At 39.7% G+C, this 16919-nt stretch overlaps 1 protein-coding gene and 1 long non-coding RNA gene across 15 annotated transcripts in view; one reads left to right on the top strand and one right to left on the bottom strand.

Annotated features, from left to right (window-relative positions):
* Positions 1-16919, bottom strand: part of LOC309866914 — a 135428-nt gene that overhangs the window by 17172 nt on the left and 101337 nt on the right. For all 6 annotated transcript variants that reach the window (XR_014312876.1, XR_014312877.1, XR_014312878.1 and 3 more), the window contains 2 exons: positions 11799-11891; positions 2435-2496 (listed from right to left, as the gene is read on the bottom strand). This is a non-coding gene — a long non-coding RNA (uncharacterized lncRNA). The remainder of the gene's footprint in view (positions 1-2434; positions 2497-11798; positions 11892-16919) is intronic.
* Positions 1-16919, top strand: part of LRRC9 (leucine rich repeat containing 9) — a 115251-nt gene that overhangs the window by 21343 nt on the left and 76989 nt on the right. For all 9 annotated transcript variants that reach the window (XR_014312863.1, XR_014312864.1, XM_082734955.1 and 6 more), the window contains exons 10-12: positions 540-671; positions 15706-15882; positions 16216-16333. Coding sequence is in view for 7 of the 9 variants with exons in the window: in XM_082734955.1 (XP_082591081.1) it covers positions 540-671; positions 15706-15882; positions 16216-16333 (427 nt within the window). In the remaining 2 variants the exon portion in view is untranslated. The remainder of the gene's footprint in view (positions 1-539; positions 672-15705; positions 15883-16215; positions 16334-16919) is intronic.

Genomic DNA, 16919 nt, shown 5'->3' with positions numbered 1-16919 from the left:
GTTTTATAATTTTACTATCAACGAGAAATATAAAACAGAAAGACATAGTAAGTTCTGTAAATTTTTTATTTACTAGGGCACTAAATGGTTAAGTAGGTTTGCCCTGTAAATACTACTACTAATAATAATAACTAACATTTATTAGGTTCTTTTTTTGTGCCAATTCTTTGCTAAGAGCTTTATAAGAATTTTGCATATAATCCTCAAAAAAGCTTTTGCAGGTGTGGTACTATTAATATTGCCATTTTGCTAAGAAACTACAGCATAAAAAAGATCTGAGAGCCATAAGTGGTAGAGCTAGGATAGCCTTCTAACCTCCACATATTCTGAAGTTAACATAATTTGAAGTGATTTTAATTGTCAGAAATAGAATATCTTTTCCTTTGTTTAACTGTTAACACCAGGCTTTATTTATCCATTGACAGAAGCCTATATTTTAACATCAGCTATTAAAAAAATCGATTTTAATTTTATTGTGATTTTTAAGTGTTTCTAATAGCTTTGTTTGTTTTTTGTTTTTTGTTTTTTTTCTCAAATAGAATTGAAGCAATTTATCGTGTTGAAGTAAAGCAAAAGAAGAAAAGTCATGGATTATTGATCCCATTTTTGTTAATTGAGTTGGAAACTGTGGGAAATATCCATTTTGAAGAAGGCACGCGATCTGATGACTGGTAAATCTATCTGAAATTTAGTTACAGCTTTAAAAATAATTTTTGGTGCTTAAGATAGATCATCAACCAAAATACCAACTTATAAAATCTCAAGATATGCAATTTTCAAAAAAACTTATCATATAGAATATTCATCCACTAGAAATTGGCTATTACCTATTTTGCCATCAATACATTTTCTGTTGCCAGAATACAATTTTTAAATGTTTATGGCCAAGTATTAATTTTACATATGTTTATACTGTTCATTTCTGGACTAGATACAAGCCTGGATTCTGAATACTGTATGAGAAGCTAGATAGAGGAGTGCAGAAGCAAGACTGGCCACAGCAGGTTGCCAACACTGGAGGAGCCTCCCTAGCAAATTTCCTGCAGGTCCATAGTCACAGTCAAACCAGTTGTCTAGAGCTAGCTAGAGTTAGGGTGCACATGGACTTTGTGAATTAAAATAAGGCATACACTTGGGGTGCCTGGGTGGCTCAGTGGGTTAAAGCCTCTGCCCTTGGCTCAGGTCATTATCCCAGGGTCATGGGCTGGAGAGCCCTGTATTGGGCTCGCTGCTCAGCAGGGAGCCTGCTTCCCCACCTCCCTAACCCCTCGCACCCCACTGCCTGCTTCTCTGCCTACTTGTGATCTCTCTCAAATAATCTGAAGAAAAAAAAAAAAAAAGATGTGATCTTTAAAAAAAAAAAAATAAGGTACACTTAAAAGCCAGGAATTTGGGTGGAAAACCCATTTAGATAAAAATGGAGGGGCACCTGGGTGGCTCAGTGGGTTAGGCCGCTGCCTTCGGCTCAGGTCATGATCTCAGGGTCCTGGGATCGAGTCCCACATCGGGCTCTCTGCTCAGCGGGGGGCCTGCTTCCCTTCCTCTCTATCTGCCTGCCTCTGTCTACTTGTAGTCTCTGTCTGTAAAAAAAAAAAAAAAAAAAATGGAAAGAGCCACCAGAAACAGAAGCAGCAGGAAATGGGCATACACACTTCAAAATTAGGAGAAGGGAAGGAAAAGTGAATTGGGGGAAACTGGGGGGGAGATGAACCATGAGAGACTGTGGACTCCAAGAAACAAACTGAGGGTTTTGGAGGGGAGAGCGGGGGTTAGGTGAGCCTGGTGGTGGGTATTAAGGAGGCCACGTATTGCAAGGAGCACTGGGTGTGGTGCATAAACAATGAATCTTGGAATAATGAAAAAATTAAATTTAGAAATGAATAAAAACAAAAATAGGTATCAGTGAAAAAAAAAAAAATTGAAGCCTTCTGGTACAAAACCAGGAAGTGGTTGTGCCGCCTCATCTTGAGGGTACAACCAAAGAAATGATTCTAAAGAACAGAAAAAAGGAAGGAAGCGGGAGGGAAGGAAGGAAGAGGGGAGGGGGAGGAAGGAAGGAGAAACAAGGAAAGAAATGAAGTAGGAAAGAAGGGAAAGAAAAATTTTGCAGCAGAAAAATATCACTAACTTTAACTTTCACATTTCTGCAATCATTTTCTCAAAATTGGGGAGCTCACAAGCCGAAGATTGTCATAGACTCCTAGAAGCATACTGTAAATTTGGGTGTGGAGAGAAATCAGGAAACACATAAAGTGATAGATGGACTTGATATATCATCCCAGAGGATTTTACATGCAGTCAGTGTTGAAAAATATACTGACTTTTCTGGAGTAAAATGGAAAAATTGCATTTACCTTGTATAAAGAAAAATACATGATTGTTATGGATTACCTTAAAACAAGCCCCTGATTTATACTATATGTGTAGCTCTTACCTCTGTGAATAAAATCTTCTCAAGGGCCTTGGGGATACATTGGTGGGAAAATCTGAGAAGTTCTGCCCAAGTGAGAAAAAGACCTTTTAAAATACTTTTGTATCTTTGCATCCATTTGTCCAGCAGTTACCACTGTTCAGTTAACCACAATACTTAATTTTTATGTACAAAGATATAAAAGGTATTAATTCCAGTTTCCATGTAAACAAATAAAGGCCTTGATTTTTTAAGTGCAAAAACTGCATGGGTCTGTCTGTTGGGTACATAAATAATTTTTTAGTCTTTCGTTTATATTCACTCAACCTAAATAGATTTGTTTCTTACTTTTGTTTTTTTTCTTTTTAACTTATTGCAGAGGAGGCTTTTTTACAGAGCAAGTAGATTATAGAGTAAAAAACATAAAAGCAAAATGACTAGGGGCGCCTGGGTGGCTCAGTCATTAAGTGTCTCCCTTTGGCTCAGGCCATGATCCCAGGGTTCTGGGATAGAGCCCTGCATCAGGTTCCCTGCTCAGGAAGCCTGCTGCTCCCTCTCCCACTCCCCCTGCTCGTGCTCCCTCTCAATGCTGTGTCTCTCTCTGTCAAATAAATAAAATCTTAAAAAAAAAAAAAAAGGAAAATTACTAAAAACCCATTTAGAGGGGTGCCTGGGTGGCTCAGTAGGTTAAGCCTCTGACTTTGGCTCAGGTCATGATCTCAAGGTCCTGGGATTGAGCCCTGCACTGGGCTCTCTGCTCAGCAGGGATCCTGCTCCCCACGCCCCCTTACCCCCAACCCTGCTTTCTCTGCCTGCCTCTCTGCTTACTTGTGATCTCTCTCTCTCTGTCAAATAAATAAATCTTTTTTTTTTTTTAAGCCATTTAGGTAACTTTGTCACCCTGATAGTACATAAGATTTGATGGATTTTTTAAAAATTATTTATTTATTTATTTATTTATTTATTTATTTATTTATTTATATGAGAGAGAGAGCATGAGCAGGGGGAAAGGAGAGGAAGAGGCAAAAGGAGAGGGGGTGAGAGAAGCAGGCTGAGTGAGGAGCCCAAGCAGGGCTTGATCACAGGACCCCAAGATCATGACCTGAGCCCAGGTCAGATGCTTAACCAACTAAGCCACCCAGGCACCCCAGCTTTGATGGATTTAGATGTTCATTAGCAATTGTTTACTTGGTTTAAATAAGAATAACCTTGACCCACTTTAAGAAGAAAATCAAATATATATTGGCAGAATTTGAAAGATTGTTTTTTACTTTTAGTGTACCACAAGCTTGGCCACCTTATCTGTGGTATTTTTATGGATGTTAAGAATTAAGTACTGGCGTGCCTGGCTGGCTCTGCTGGAAGAGCATGTGACTCTTGATCTGAGGGTCCTGAGTTCAAGCCCCACACTAGGCGTAGAGATTATTTTTTAAAAATTAAAAAAAAGGAAATAACTACTAATGTGCTTTAAATTGCTCAATGTGTTACATGTCTGGTTATTTTATTTAAGCACTGGCTTCTCTTTTATTAATACTTTTTAAAATCAGTGATTTAGGATTTAAATAAAAAGTACTAGAGTAGAGCTAGAATCCAAATACAAAGATTTTATGTCAAAATAGTCTTCGTTTATTTCTTTAGGAAAAGAGCATTGCAGATTTCTAATTATGTATCATTTGCTATTTCTTCACTTCATTAATTTTATGAAATAAAAGGACTATATTTTTCACTTCAAAGAAGACCTTGTTTTATAGAGACTTCCTTGTTGAGTAGATTTTTGCCACTGTAGCATTATCATTACAGATTCTTATTGTCTACCTGTGTATTACCAGTTGAGTTAGCCACTGACAGCAGACAACATTGGTCAAGTCAGGACTCACTCCAAGGCATAAAAGACACTGTCCTTGTGCTTGAAAAGCTTTGAACCTGGTTATAGATCCCAGGGCATTTACAATTTAAAAAAATAAGTTCAAAGCATCACAAAATAGTATATAAGTAACTATAAGTTCCTTGGGGAATTATAAAATGTTTCTTGTACCTTGTAAGTCATAACAACTAGCATAGGACTGGCTGGATTCATAACTCTATAAAAACTACTATTTGATGTTTCCAAAATCACTTAATACTCACTTAACAGTTTCACTTTTGTGTATATAATGACTTTCAGTAATCTACTGTTATATATAAAGATTTCGTGCTTCCTGTACTCTTTCAGGGAGTTACAGCAGCATAAACTTTTTTTTTAATGTTCAGTTAGCCACTGTATAGTACATACTTAGTTTTTGAAGTAGCGTTCAGTGATTCTTTAGTTAAGTATAACACCCAGTGCTCATCACAACATGTGCCCACCTAAATACCCATCACCCTTTACCCCTCCCCCCACTCAACTTTTTGTTTTATACAGGTAAGATATTGGTATAAGTCAGCAAATAAGTTGACAGTATTTAGAATTTTTTTTCCATTCTTTTTTTTTAATTAATTTTTTATTTTTTTATAAACATATATTTTTATCCCCAGGGGTACAGGTCTGTGAATCACCAGGTTTACACACTTCACAGCACTCACCAAAGCACATACCCTCCCCAATGTCCATAATCCCACCCCCTTCTCCCAAACCCCCTCCCCCCAGCAACCCTCAGTTTGTTTTGTGAGATTAAGAGTCACTTATGGTTTGTCTCCCTCCCAATCCCATCTTGTTTTATTTATTCTTCTCCTACCCACTTAAGCCCCTATGTTGCATCACCACTTCCTCATATCAGGGATATCATATGATAGTTGTCTTTCTCTGCTTGACTTATTTCGCTAAGCATGATACGCTCTAGTTCCATCCATGTTGTCGCAAATGGCAAGATTTCATTTCTTTTGATGGCTGCATAGTATTCCATTGTGTATATATGCCACATCTTCTTGATCCATTCATCTGTTGATGGATATCTAGGTTCTTTCCATAGTTTGGCTATTGTGGACATTGCTGCTATAAACATTCGGGTGCATGTGCCCCTTTGGATCACTACGTTTGTATCTTTAGGGTAAATACCCAATAGTGCAATTGCTGGGTCATAGGGCAGTTCTATTTTCAACATTTTGAGGAACCTCCATGCTGTTTTCCAGAGTGGCTGCACCAGCTTGCATTCCCACCAACAGTGTAGGAGGGTTCCCCTTTCTCCGCATCCTCGCCAGCATCTGTCATTTCCTGACTTGTTTATTTTAGCCATTCTGACTGGGTGAGGTGATATCTCATTGTGGTTTTGATTTGTATTTCCCTGATGCCGAGTGATATGGAGCACTTTTTCATGTGTCTGTTGGCCATCTGGATGTCTTCTTTGCAGAAATGTCTGTTCATGTCCTCTGCCCATTTCTTGATTGGATTATTTGTTCTTTGGGTGTTGAGTTTGCTAAGTTCTTTATAGATTCTGGACACTAGTCCTTTATCTGATATGTCGTTTGCAAATATCTTCTCCCATTCTGTCAGTTGTCTTTTGATTTTGTTAACTGTTTCCTTTGCTGTGCAAAAGCTTTTGATCTCGATGAAATCCCAATAGTTCATTTTTTCCCTTGCTTCCCTTGCCTTTGGCGTTGTTCCTAGGAAGATGTTGCTGCGGCAGAGGTCGAAGAGGTTGCTGCCTGTGTTCTCCTCAAGGATTTTGATGGATTCCTTTCGCACATTGAGGTCCTTCATCCATTTTGAGTCTATTTTTGTGTGTGGTGTAAGGAAATGGTCCAATTTCATTTTTCTGCATGTGGCTGTCCAGTTTTCCCAGCACCATTTATTGAAGAGGCTGTCTTTTTTCCATTGGACATTCTTTCCTGCTTTGTCGAAGATTAGTTGACCATAGAGTTGAGGGTCTATTTCTGGGCTCTCTATTCTGTTCCATTGATCTATGTGTCTGTTTTTGTGCCAGTACCATGCTGTCTTGATGATGACAGCTTTGTAATAGAGCTTGAAGTCCGGAATTGTGATGCCACCAACGTTGGCTTTCTTTTTCAATATCCCTTTGGCTATTCGAGGTCTTTTCTGGTTCCATATAAATTTTAGAATTATTTGTTCCATTTCTTTGAAAAAGATAGATGGTACTTTGATAGGAATTGCATTAAATGTGTAGATTGCTTTAGGTAGCATAGACATTTTCACAATATTTATTCTTCCAATCCAGGAGCATGGAACATTTTTCCATTTCTTTGTGTCTTCCTCAATTTCTTTCATGAGTACTTTATAGTTTTCTGAGTATAGATTCTGTGTCTCTTTAGTTAGGTTTATTCCTAGGTATCTTATGGTTTTGGGTGCAATTGTAAATGGGATTGACTCCTTAATTTCTCTTTCTTCTGTCTTGCTGTTGGTGTAGAGAAATGCAACTGATTTCTGTGCATTGATTTTATATCCTGACACTTTACTGAATTCCTGTATAAGTTCTAGCAGTTTTGGAGTGGAGTCTTTTGGGTTTTCCACATATAGTATCATATCATCTGCGAAGAGTGATAATTTGACTTCTTCTTTGCCGATTTGGATGCCTTTAATTTCCTTTTGTTGTCTGATTGCTGAGGCTAGGACCTCTAGTACTATGTTGAATAGCAGTGGTGATAATGGACATCCCTGCCGTGTTCCTGACCTTAGTGGAAAAGCTTTCAGTTTTTCTCCATTGAGAATGATATGGCTTTGATGATATTGAGGTATGTGCCCTCTATCCCTACACTTTGAAGAGTTTTGATCAGGAAGGGATGCTGTACTTTGTCAAATGCTTTTTCAGCATCTATTGAGAGTATCATATGGTTCTTGCTCTTTCTTTTATTGATGTGTTGTATCACATTGACTGATTTGCGGATGTTGAACCAACCTTGCAGCCCTGGAATAAATCCCACTTGGTCGTGGTGAATAATCTTTTTAATGTACTGTTGAATCCTATTGGCTAGTATTTTGTTGAGTATTTTCGCATCTGTGTTCATCAAGGATATCGGTCTATAGCTCTCTTTATTGGTGGGATCCTTGTCTGGTTTTGGGATCAAGATGATGCTGGCCTCATAAAATGAGTTTGGAAGTTTTCCTTCCATTGCTATTTTTTGGAACAGTTTCAGGAGAATAGGAATTAGTTCTTCTTTAAATGTTTGGTAGAATTCCCCCGGGAAGCCATCTGGCCCTGGGCTTTTGTTTGTTTGGAGATTTTTAATGACTGTTTCAATCTCCTTACTGGTTATGGGTCTGTTCAGGCTTTCTATTTCTTCCTGGTTCAGTTGTGGTAGTTTATATGTTTCTAGGAATGCATCCATTTCTTCCAGATTGTCAAATTTATTGCCGTAGAGTTGCTCATAGTATGTTCTTATAATAGTTTGTATTTCTTTGGTGTTAGTTGTGATCTCTCCTCTTTCATTCATGATTTTATTTATTTGGGTCCTTTCTCTTTTCTTTTTGATAAGTCGGGTCAGGGGTTTATCAATTTTATTGATTCTTTCAAAGAACCAGCTCCTAGTTTTGTTGATTTGTTCTATTGTTTTTTTGGTTTCTATTTCATTGATTTCTGCTCTGATCTTTATGATTTCTCTTCTCCTGCTGGGCTTAGGGTTTCTTTCTTGTTCTTTCTCCAGCTCCTTTAGGTGTAGGGTTAGGTTGTGTGCCTGAGACCTTTCTTGTTTCTTGAGAAAGGCTTGTACCGCTATATATTTTCCTCTCAGGACTGCCTTTGTTGTGTCCCACAGATTTTGAACCGTTGTATTTTCATTATCATTTGTTTCCATGATTTTTTTCAATTCTTCTTTAATTTCCCGGTTGACCCATTCATTCTTTAGAAGGATGCTGTTTAGTCTCCATGTATTTGGGTTCTTTCCAAACTTCCTTTTGTGGTTGAGTTCTAGCTTTAGAGCATTGTGGTCTGAAAATATGCAGGGAATGATCCCAATCTTTTGATACCGGTTGAGTCCTGATTTAGGACCGAGGATGTGATCTATTCTGGAGAATGTTCCATGTGCACTAGAGAAGAATGTGTATTCTGTTGCTTTGGGATGAAATATTCTGAATATATCTGTGATGTCCATCTGGTCCAGTGTGTCGTTTAAGGCCTTTATTTCCTTGCTGATCTTTTGCTTGGATGATCTGTCCATTTCAGTAAGGGGAGTGTTAAAGTCCCCTACTATTATTGTATTATTGTTGATGTGTTTCTTTGATTTTGTTATTAATTGGTTTATATAGTTGGCTGCTCACACGTTGGGAGCATAGATATTTAAAATTGTTAAATCTTCTTGTTGGACAGACCCTTTGAGTATGATATAGTGTCCTTCCTCATCTCTTATTATAGTCTTTGGCTTAAAATCTAATTGATCTGATATAAGGATTGCCACTCCTGCTTTCTTCTGATGTCCATTAGCATGGTAAATTCTTTTCCACCCCCTCACTTTAAATCTGGAGGTGTCTTCGGGCTTAAAATGAGTTTCTTGGAGGCAACATATAGATGGGTTTTGTTGTTTTATCCATTCTGATACCCTGTGTCTTTTGACAGGGGCATTTAGCCCATTCACATTCAGGGTAACTATTGAGAGATATGAATTTAGTGCCATTGTATTGCCTGTAAGGTGACTGTTACTGTATATGGTCTCTGTTCCTTTCTGATCTACCACTTGTAGGCTCCTTCTTTGCTTAGAGGACCCCTTTCAATATTTCCTGTAGAGCTGGTTTGGTATTTGCAAATTCTTTCAGTTTTTGTTTGTCCTGGAAGCTTTTAATCTCTCCTTCTATTTTCAATGATAGCCTAGCTGGATATAGTATTCTTGGCTGCATGTTTTTCTCGTTTAGTGCTCTGAAAATATCATGCCAGCTCTTTCTGGCCTGCCAGGTCTCTGTGGATAAATCAGCTGCCAATCTAATATTTTTACCATTGTATGTTACAGACTTCTTTTCCCAGGCTGCTTTCAGGATTTTCTCTTTGTCACTGAGACTTGTAAATTTTACTATTAGGTGACGGGGTGTGGGCCTATTCTTATTGATTTTGAGGGGCATTCTCTGAACCTCCTGAATTTTGATGCTCGTTCCCTTTGCCATATTGGGGAAATTCTCCCCAATAATTCTCTCCAGTATACCTTCTGCTCCCCTCTCCCTTTCTTCTTCTTCTGGAATCCCAATTATTCTAATGTTGTTTCGTCTTATGGTGTCACTTATCTCTCGAATTCTCCCCTCGTGGTCCAGTAGCTGTTTGTCCCTCTTTTGCTCAGCTTCTTTATTCTCTGTCATTTGGTCTTCTATATCACTAATTCTTTCTTCTGCCTCATTTATCCTAGCAGTGAGAGCCTCCATTTTTGATTGCACCTCATTAATAACTTTTTTGATTTCAACTTGGTTAGATTTTAGTTCTTTTATTTCTCCAGAAAGGGTTTTATATCTCTCGAGAGGGTTTCTCTAATATCTTCCATGCCTTTTTCGAGCCCGGCTAGAACCTTGAGAATTGTCATTCTGAACTCTAGATCTGACATATTACCAAGTCTGTATTGATTAGGTCCCTAGCCTTTGGTACTGCCTCTTGTTCTTTTTTTTGTGTTGAATTTTTCCGTCTTGTCATTTTGTCCAGATAAGAGTATATGAAGGGGCAAGTAAAATACTAAAAGGGTGGCAACAACCCCAGGAAAATATGCTTTAACCAAATTAGAAGAGATCCAAAATCGTGAGGGGGGAGAAAGGGGATAAAAAGAGTTCAAAAAGGAAGAAAGAAAAAAAAAAAAGAAAAAAGAAAAGAAAATATTTAAAAAAAAAGAAAACACCTAAGAAAAATGTAAAAAAGAAAAAATATATATATTAGACAAACTAGTAAAAAATCGTTAAAAAAGAAAAAGGTAACAGTTAAAAAAGAAAAATCTTACCCGAAGGCGAGGAAAAAAAAAAACAAAAACTGAAAAAGAAAAAAATTAAATTAACTGCAAGACTAAAAAAAATCACAGGGAAAAAGCCTTGAGTTCCGTGCTTGGCTTTCTCCTCCTCTGGAATTCTGCTGCTCTCCTTGGTATTGAAACCGCACTCCTTGGTAGGTGAACTTGGTCTCGGCTGGATTTCTTGTTGATCTTCTGGGGGAGGGGCCTGTTGTAGTGATTCTCAAGTGTCTTTGCTCCAGGCGGAATTACACCGCCCTTACCTGGGGCCGGGGTGAGTAATCCGCTCGGGTTTGCTTTCAGGAGCTTTTGTTCCTTGAGCGCTTTCCGTAGAGTTCCGGAGGACGGGAATACAAATGGCGGCCTCCTGGTCTCCGGCCCGGAGGAGCCGAGAGCCCAGGGCCCCACTCCTCAGTGCGCCCTCAGAGAACAGCACCCAGTTACTCCCGTCTGCCTGACCTCCGGCCGCGCTCCGAGCTCACCGAGCCTGCGACCGGTTCAAGGTCACCCTAAGCTGCGAGCTTACTGTCGGCTATGTCTTTGTAGCCGGCTTTCCCGTTCCAATAACTGCAAGGTCTACGACCCTCAGACACCCCTGATCCTTCTGTGATCCTGCGGGACCTGAGGCCACGCTGACCCCGTGTGGGCTTCGCCCCGGTTTAGCCTCTGGAGCGATGTCCCTCAGCGGAACAGACTTTTAAAAGTCCTGATTCTGTGTGCGGTTGCTCCGCCGCTTGCCGGGAGCCGGCCCCTCCCCCCGGGGTCTGTCTACCCGTCGCTTTGGATTCACTTCTCCGCTGGTCCTACCTTTCAGAAAGTGGTTGTTTTTCTGTTTCCAGAATTGCTGTTCTTCTTCTCTTCGATCTGCCGATGGATTTTCAGGTGTTTGCAATCTTTAGATAAGCTATCTAGCTGATCTCCGGCTAGCTGAAGCAGTCTCAGCCTGCTACTTCTCCGCCATCTTGACTCCTCCCTGAGTATTTAGAATTTTGAAGTACATTTTAATAGGTCTTACTGAGGTACAGCCATTTAAAAAATATGCATTCTACATTTGCTATATGAATGTGTCATTTGGATATTATTGAATGATTGTAGGCATCTCTCTGTGTAAATCAGTCTCAGTCAATGATGTATATCACCACTGAGGATGCTCACACATTCCAGTACCACTGAATGAGTGACAGTACCCAGTGAAATGATGGGTCCTCATTCTCCTAGCCTCTACCATACTTGATGCTGCTAACCATTCCTTCTATAACTTCACCTCTCTTTGTTTTGTTTTGTTTCTTTTAAAGATTTTATTTAATTATTTGAGAGAGAACACAAGTGGAGTGCGGGGTGGGGGGAACAGGGGAGAAGCAGGCTCCCCACGTGAGGCTCGATCCCAGGACCCTGAGATCACGACCTGAGTTGAAGGCAGATGCTTAACCGACTGACCCAACCAGGCATCCCTCACCTCTCTCGGTTTTTGTACTTAAGACATTTTCTATTTCCTTTTTATATTCTCTTGCTAGTCTCTTGTATTCCTGAACTTTTAAAAACTACTTACGTTTACAGTCTTTCTTCTTTACTCTAGTCCTGTAGATGCTATCTGGATGTCCAACTGGTAAGGCAAACTCAACACATTCAAAAGAGAACTCACCTGTGAAGTAATAAAATACATAGTAAGGTTAGAGTCAGAAAACCTAGGTTACACTCTATGTACATAATCTTTTTTTTTTAAGATTTTATTTATTTATTTGACAGACAGAGATCACAAGTAGGTAGAGACACAGGCAGAAAGGAGGCAGAGAGGAGGAAGCAGGCCCCCTGCGGAGCAGAGAACCTGATGCGGGGCTCGATCCCAGGACCCTGGGATCATGACCTGATCCGAAGGCAGAGGCTTTAACCCACTGAGCCACCCAGGTGCCCCAATCTTTATGTTTTTGTTTTCTATCTACAAACCACCCTTTCAACTGACTCCTCCATTCAACTGACTCCACAACCATCCTACCAGTCATGCAGACGCAATCAACACTGAAGCCATTCTTGACTGCTTTGTCTCCCTCAGCCTCCACCTCCAGACAGGCCAAGACCCTCTGTGATATCTCTTGCATTCATTCTCTCCTCTCCATAGTGGCCCTAATCACCTGCACCCAGGGCCTCAGAACCTTCCTCTTAGATCTGCATGCATTAGGCACTTGGTATTTGCTAATCAATCAGTAAAGATAACTAAAGGATTTCCTGTGTGGTCCCTGCTGGCATTTCCTACACAGCATTGTTTAAAACAAAACAAAAGCCTTTTATAGCAACCTGTTACCTTCCAAATTATATTCAAAGTCTTCACCCCAATATTCAGCAGCCTTCACTGTATGGTCTCTGAACTAGCCTAACTCCTTTTCAGACCCCTTCAGAGCCAGCCAAACCATGTGTGCCTCACTGCTCATGGCGCATACCTGGTATACCACCAAATAAGTGGTTTCTTCTCTTCTACTGCCTTTGCCAGAATGCCCATCCTTGCCCACATGCTCTATCACTGTCTGTCAAAACTTACTTTATCTTCAAGGCCAACATCAAGAGCCATCTTTTGTGAGGGATATTTTTGTCATTTTTATCAGAGTAGTCATTATTATTCTTTTTGAGTCTTCATAGCACTTAGTTGTTCCCTCTCCCATCTTCTACTCTAATTTTGCCTGTACATGTTCCATCACTTTTATGCTCCCTTTGTTTATAAACTCAATGAAGAGAGAGACTGCATTTGTGTTCATTTTTGAATCTTTTCTATTCCATTCTCTTGCTCAGGATCCATCCACTGAGTTTCTACTAGGGGCCAGGTTCTATTCTAGGTGCTGGGGTTAAAAGGCATGGGTCCTGCTCTCATCGGGCTGCATTCTGGTGTAGGAGACGATGGTAATGAAACCATATTCGGTTGTGGGATAATTGTCGGTGTGGAGAAGAATGGCATTCAAACCAGAATGGGGATGTAGAGAAAGTTTTCTAGAAGTGGGGATGCTTGGTAGGGAGACGCTTTGATCTGAATTTTGTAGGACAGATAGAAGTTGACTATACAGAGTATTAGGGGAAGGACTTCCCAGACAGAGGAAATAACATCTGAGCTGGTAGTTTGAATTTTGCCCTTAGATCTATGGGACTTTTTGGAGAGGTAGAACAGATTTAGATACTACTTTATATAAATTTCTATAGTCATTAAGATTCAGACAGCAATGCATGTATCTCAAGCCAGTAATGACATGCCCCCCAGTGCAAGTAGCATGTTACTAGCAATGCTGTGGGAAGTATCATCCTCTGTGAGGACCTGGTAATAGTAAAAGTGGAAGTCACAGTTCTTCTCTGTCAGCATAGGTCTGGTTCTCCCTCCTCCAGCAGTATTCCAGAACTCTGTGAATGATGTCTTTTCATCCCCAGCATGGCCAGGCGATGGAATGCATTGTTTTACTGTTCTGACCCCAGGTAGCGCAGAGCCCATGTTCTCTTAGCACTGGGGTCCCCAGTCTCCAGGGCTCTAGGAATTCCATGCAAGGAAGGGCCCCGCTACTGAATTTCTAGGCAGAGGAAAGTTCTAAGAAAGGACCACACTTTGTGGAGTTTCCTGTGTCATTCCTGGTTCTTGCATTCCTGGGAACCAAACTAGAAGTTAGGTATTGTCCATTTATCACTTATATCTATTCTTAAAAAAAAAAAAAAAGACCAGGGGTGCCTGAGTGGCTCAGTGGGTTAGGGCCTCTGCCTTTGGCTCAGGTTGTGATCCCAGGGTCCTGGGATTGAGTCCCGCATTGGGCTCTCTGCTCCGTGGAGAGCCTGCTTCCTTCTCTCTACCTGCCTCTCTGCCTACTTGTGATCTGTCTGTCGAATAAATAAATAAGACCTTTAAAAAAAAAAAGACTAAAAAAAGATTTATTTATTTATTTGAGAGGGGGAAAGAGAGAATCTCACACATGAGTGGGGGGAGGGGTAGAGGGAGAGAATCTTCAAGCAGACTCCCCCCCAATGAGCACAGAGCCAGAGGCAGGGCTCAATCCCACGATTCCAAGACCACTACCTGAGCTGAAACCAGAGTCGGATGCCCAACTGACTAAGCCGTCCAGGTGCCCCACTTACATCTATTCTTGATTACCCTTTTATTACTATATAACAAAAACTTATCATTTTATCTCGATAAAATGCCTACAGCACTTGTTTCTATCAAAGTGCAACAACAATAACAATAACAATAAAAAAAAAAAACAATAACAATAAATAGGTTACAAGGAGTAATGAGAGCTTCTGTGGTTTCGGGACATATAATGTAGGGGTGACCTGGACTCATTAGGCCCAGACAGTGATCCCTCTATACATGGCGACTATAGGTTTCCCACTCCTCGTGATGATGTAGCTATTTAGCCAGACCTCTGAAATAATTATAGGAGTTGCAACACTACTTACATTTTTGGCTGGCTCCCTATGGGCTGGGAGCTCCTGTGGGAATGGTTTGGTTTTGGCAGCTCACTTTTTAGTTCTAAGGGAAGAGTAACCGGGCAGCACCCAACTGCCCTGGTTTAGTCTTTACCAGTGAGAAAAGCAAATAGTCTAAGTAAGTTTGTCTCAGGGAGAGACCACCACTAGGAAGCTCACTTCTGTGATCCTAGCCCACACCATGCTCACGCTTTGCTTGATATGCCGGTAAGGACCAGACATCTCATTATAGGCAATATATCCCATATAAAATCACTTAACTTCCTTTTCAAATTGATACATTTTAAAATATCATCTTAATTAAGCCAAATTCTGTGCTACTTTAAGACAGGGCATGGCCCAGTAAGGGCAGTAAAGAGCATATGAGCACTTCCAAATATATTTTCTTGAGAACTTCACATAGCTGGCCCTTCCTTCTTCATTTCTTAATTCAAATATCTTCTCTGAAAGATCTTACCCAAGATCAGTTTTAAGTAGCCCCCACTCCAATCCTTACATTCAACTTCTCTTTCTTCTAAGCCTTTAACAATCTAGAAATGATTTTATTTATGTCTTATTTGTTTTTTAGCCAAGTTCTTACAATATAGGTTCACTGCAAGCAGGGACCTTGCCTCTTTCACTTCTATATCCCTGGTTATGAAGTTATTTGTGGTAGTCCAAGTGAGAGATGATGGGGATATGGACTAGAGTAATAACAGTGGTGATGACATAGGGTTATATTCAGGATGGATATTAGACGTAGGGCCAAACAGATTTGCTGAAAGTGGGGCAGAGAGGCATAATGGAGGATTACTCAACCAAAGTATCTTTTAGTCAGAACACATATATAATAATTAATAAAACCAAGTTTAATCTCTCTTTTATTGATCAAGTAAGTGTGATATGCCAATGTATCTTTAGCAAAAAACATAAAATAATGGACTATAGCTTTTATATGTAACTTTGTGTTCTTCAACATTTTTAGGACAATCTGTTCTTTGTATATATTCTGTCTTCCCATATAGGTTTAACTCTTGCTATGAATTAATTCTCTCACGTTTTTGTACATGGGACTTCAGAACATATGGTATTACAGGAGTGAAAGTAAAACGTGTCACCAAAGTCAACAACCGTATTCTGAGACTAAAATTTGAAGAGAAATTCCAAAAGTTTTTTGACAATGAAGATATGCATGATTCAGAGTAAGACGTTAAACTCCATAAGGGACATTTTTTTGGAAGTGTGATTTTATTTTGTACAAGAGTCTTTCTGTTTTAAAAGTTAACACTATTAAAAATACACCTTATTAGTAAATATTGCCTGTTCATGCATTTCAACTAGGATGACTTTACCCACACTGGGGCTCATTTTGAGATTGAGGGGTTTTGGAGGCTTAGTAATGCTGGTGGAACATTCATTGTAAATGAGAAATATCCTGGGCAGGATATATGGTTGTCTTATCTATAGCTAAGCTTTTTAAAAATCAATTCTCAAACTTCTTCTTTTTTTTTTTTTTTGTCTCAACTGTTCTTAAGGAACTATCGAAAGATGCTGGAATGTCTTTTTTACGTTTTTGATCCTGAAGTTACAGTGAAGAAAAAGCATCTGCTCCAAATACTTGAAAAAGGATTCAAAGACAGTGAGACAAGCAAGGTAACATAAAATGTCATTCAGAATAATGCTTTCTTTCTAATGAATAAAGCTCTGCCATTAGTTAGGCAGGGTTCAATTCTTAATCCTTTTATCCATATTTATTTATTTGTTTATTTATTTATTTTAAAGATTTTATTATTTGACAGACAGAGATCACAAGTAGGCAGAGAGAGAGAGAGAGAGAGGAGGAAGCAGGCTCCCTGCTGAGCAGAGAGCCTGATTCGGGCCTCGATCCCAGCACTCTGAGATCATGACCTGAGCCGAAGGCAGAGGCTTAACCCACTGAGCTACCCAGGAGCCCCCTTTTATCCATGTTTAGAACACACTGCTGTTTCACAGCTTGGTACTGGAAAGTATAGCATCTTCCTTCTTTGTATTATACCAGAGTAAGTCCGTAAGTTACTCTATCTGCCTGACTTTTTCTTTCTAGGTATCCTATTTTGTGTTGAAATCTACTTCTCTAATCTGTTTTAAACTCTCTAATATTCATCCTGAAAAAAGAAATCCATTCACTCGACACTGCTGGGCTTTCTAGCTATCATCCTGTTTTTCTGTTTCTCTTTCACTGCCAGACCTCTTTATTCTG

This window comes from Mustela nivalis (genome assembly GCF_964662115.1).
Source record: "Mustela nivalis genome assembly, chromosome: 6".
NCBI lineage: Eukaryota > Metazoa > Chordata > Mammalia > Carnivora > Mustelidae > Mustela > Mustela nivalis.
This window is presented reverse-complemented; position numbering and strand designations above follow the sequence as displayed.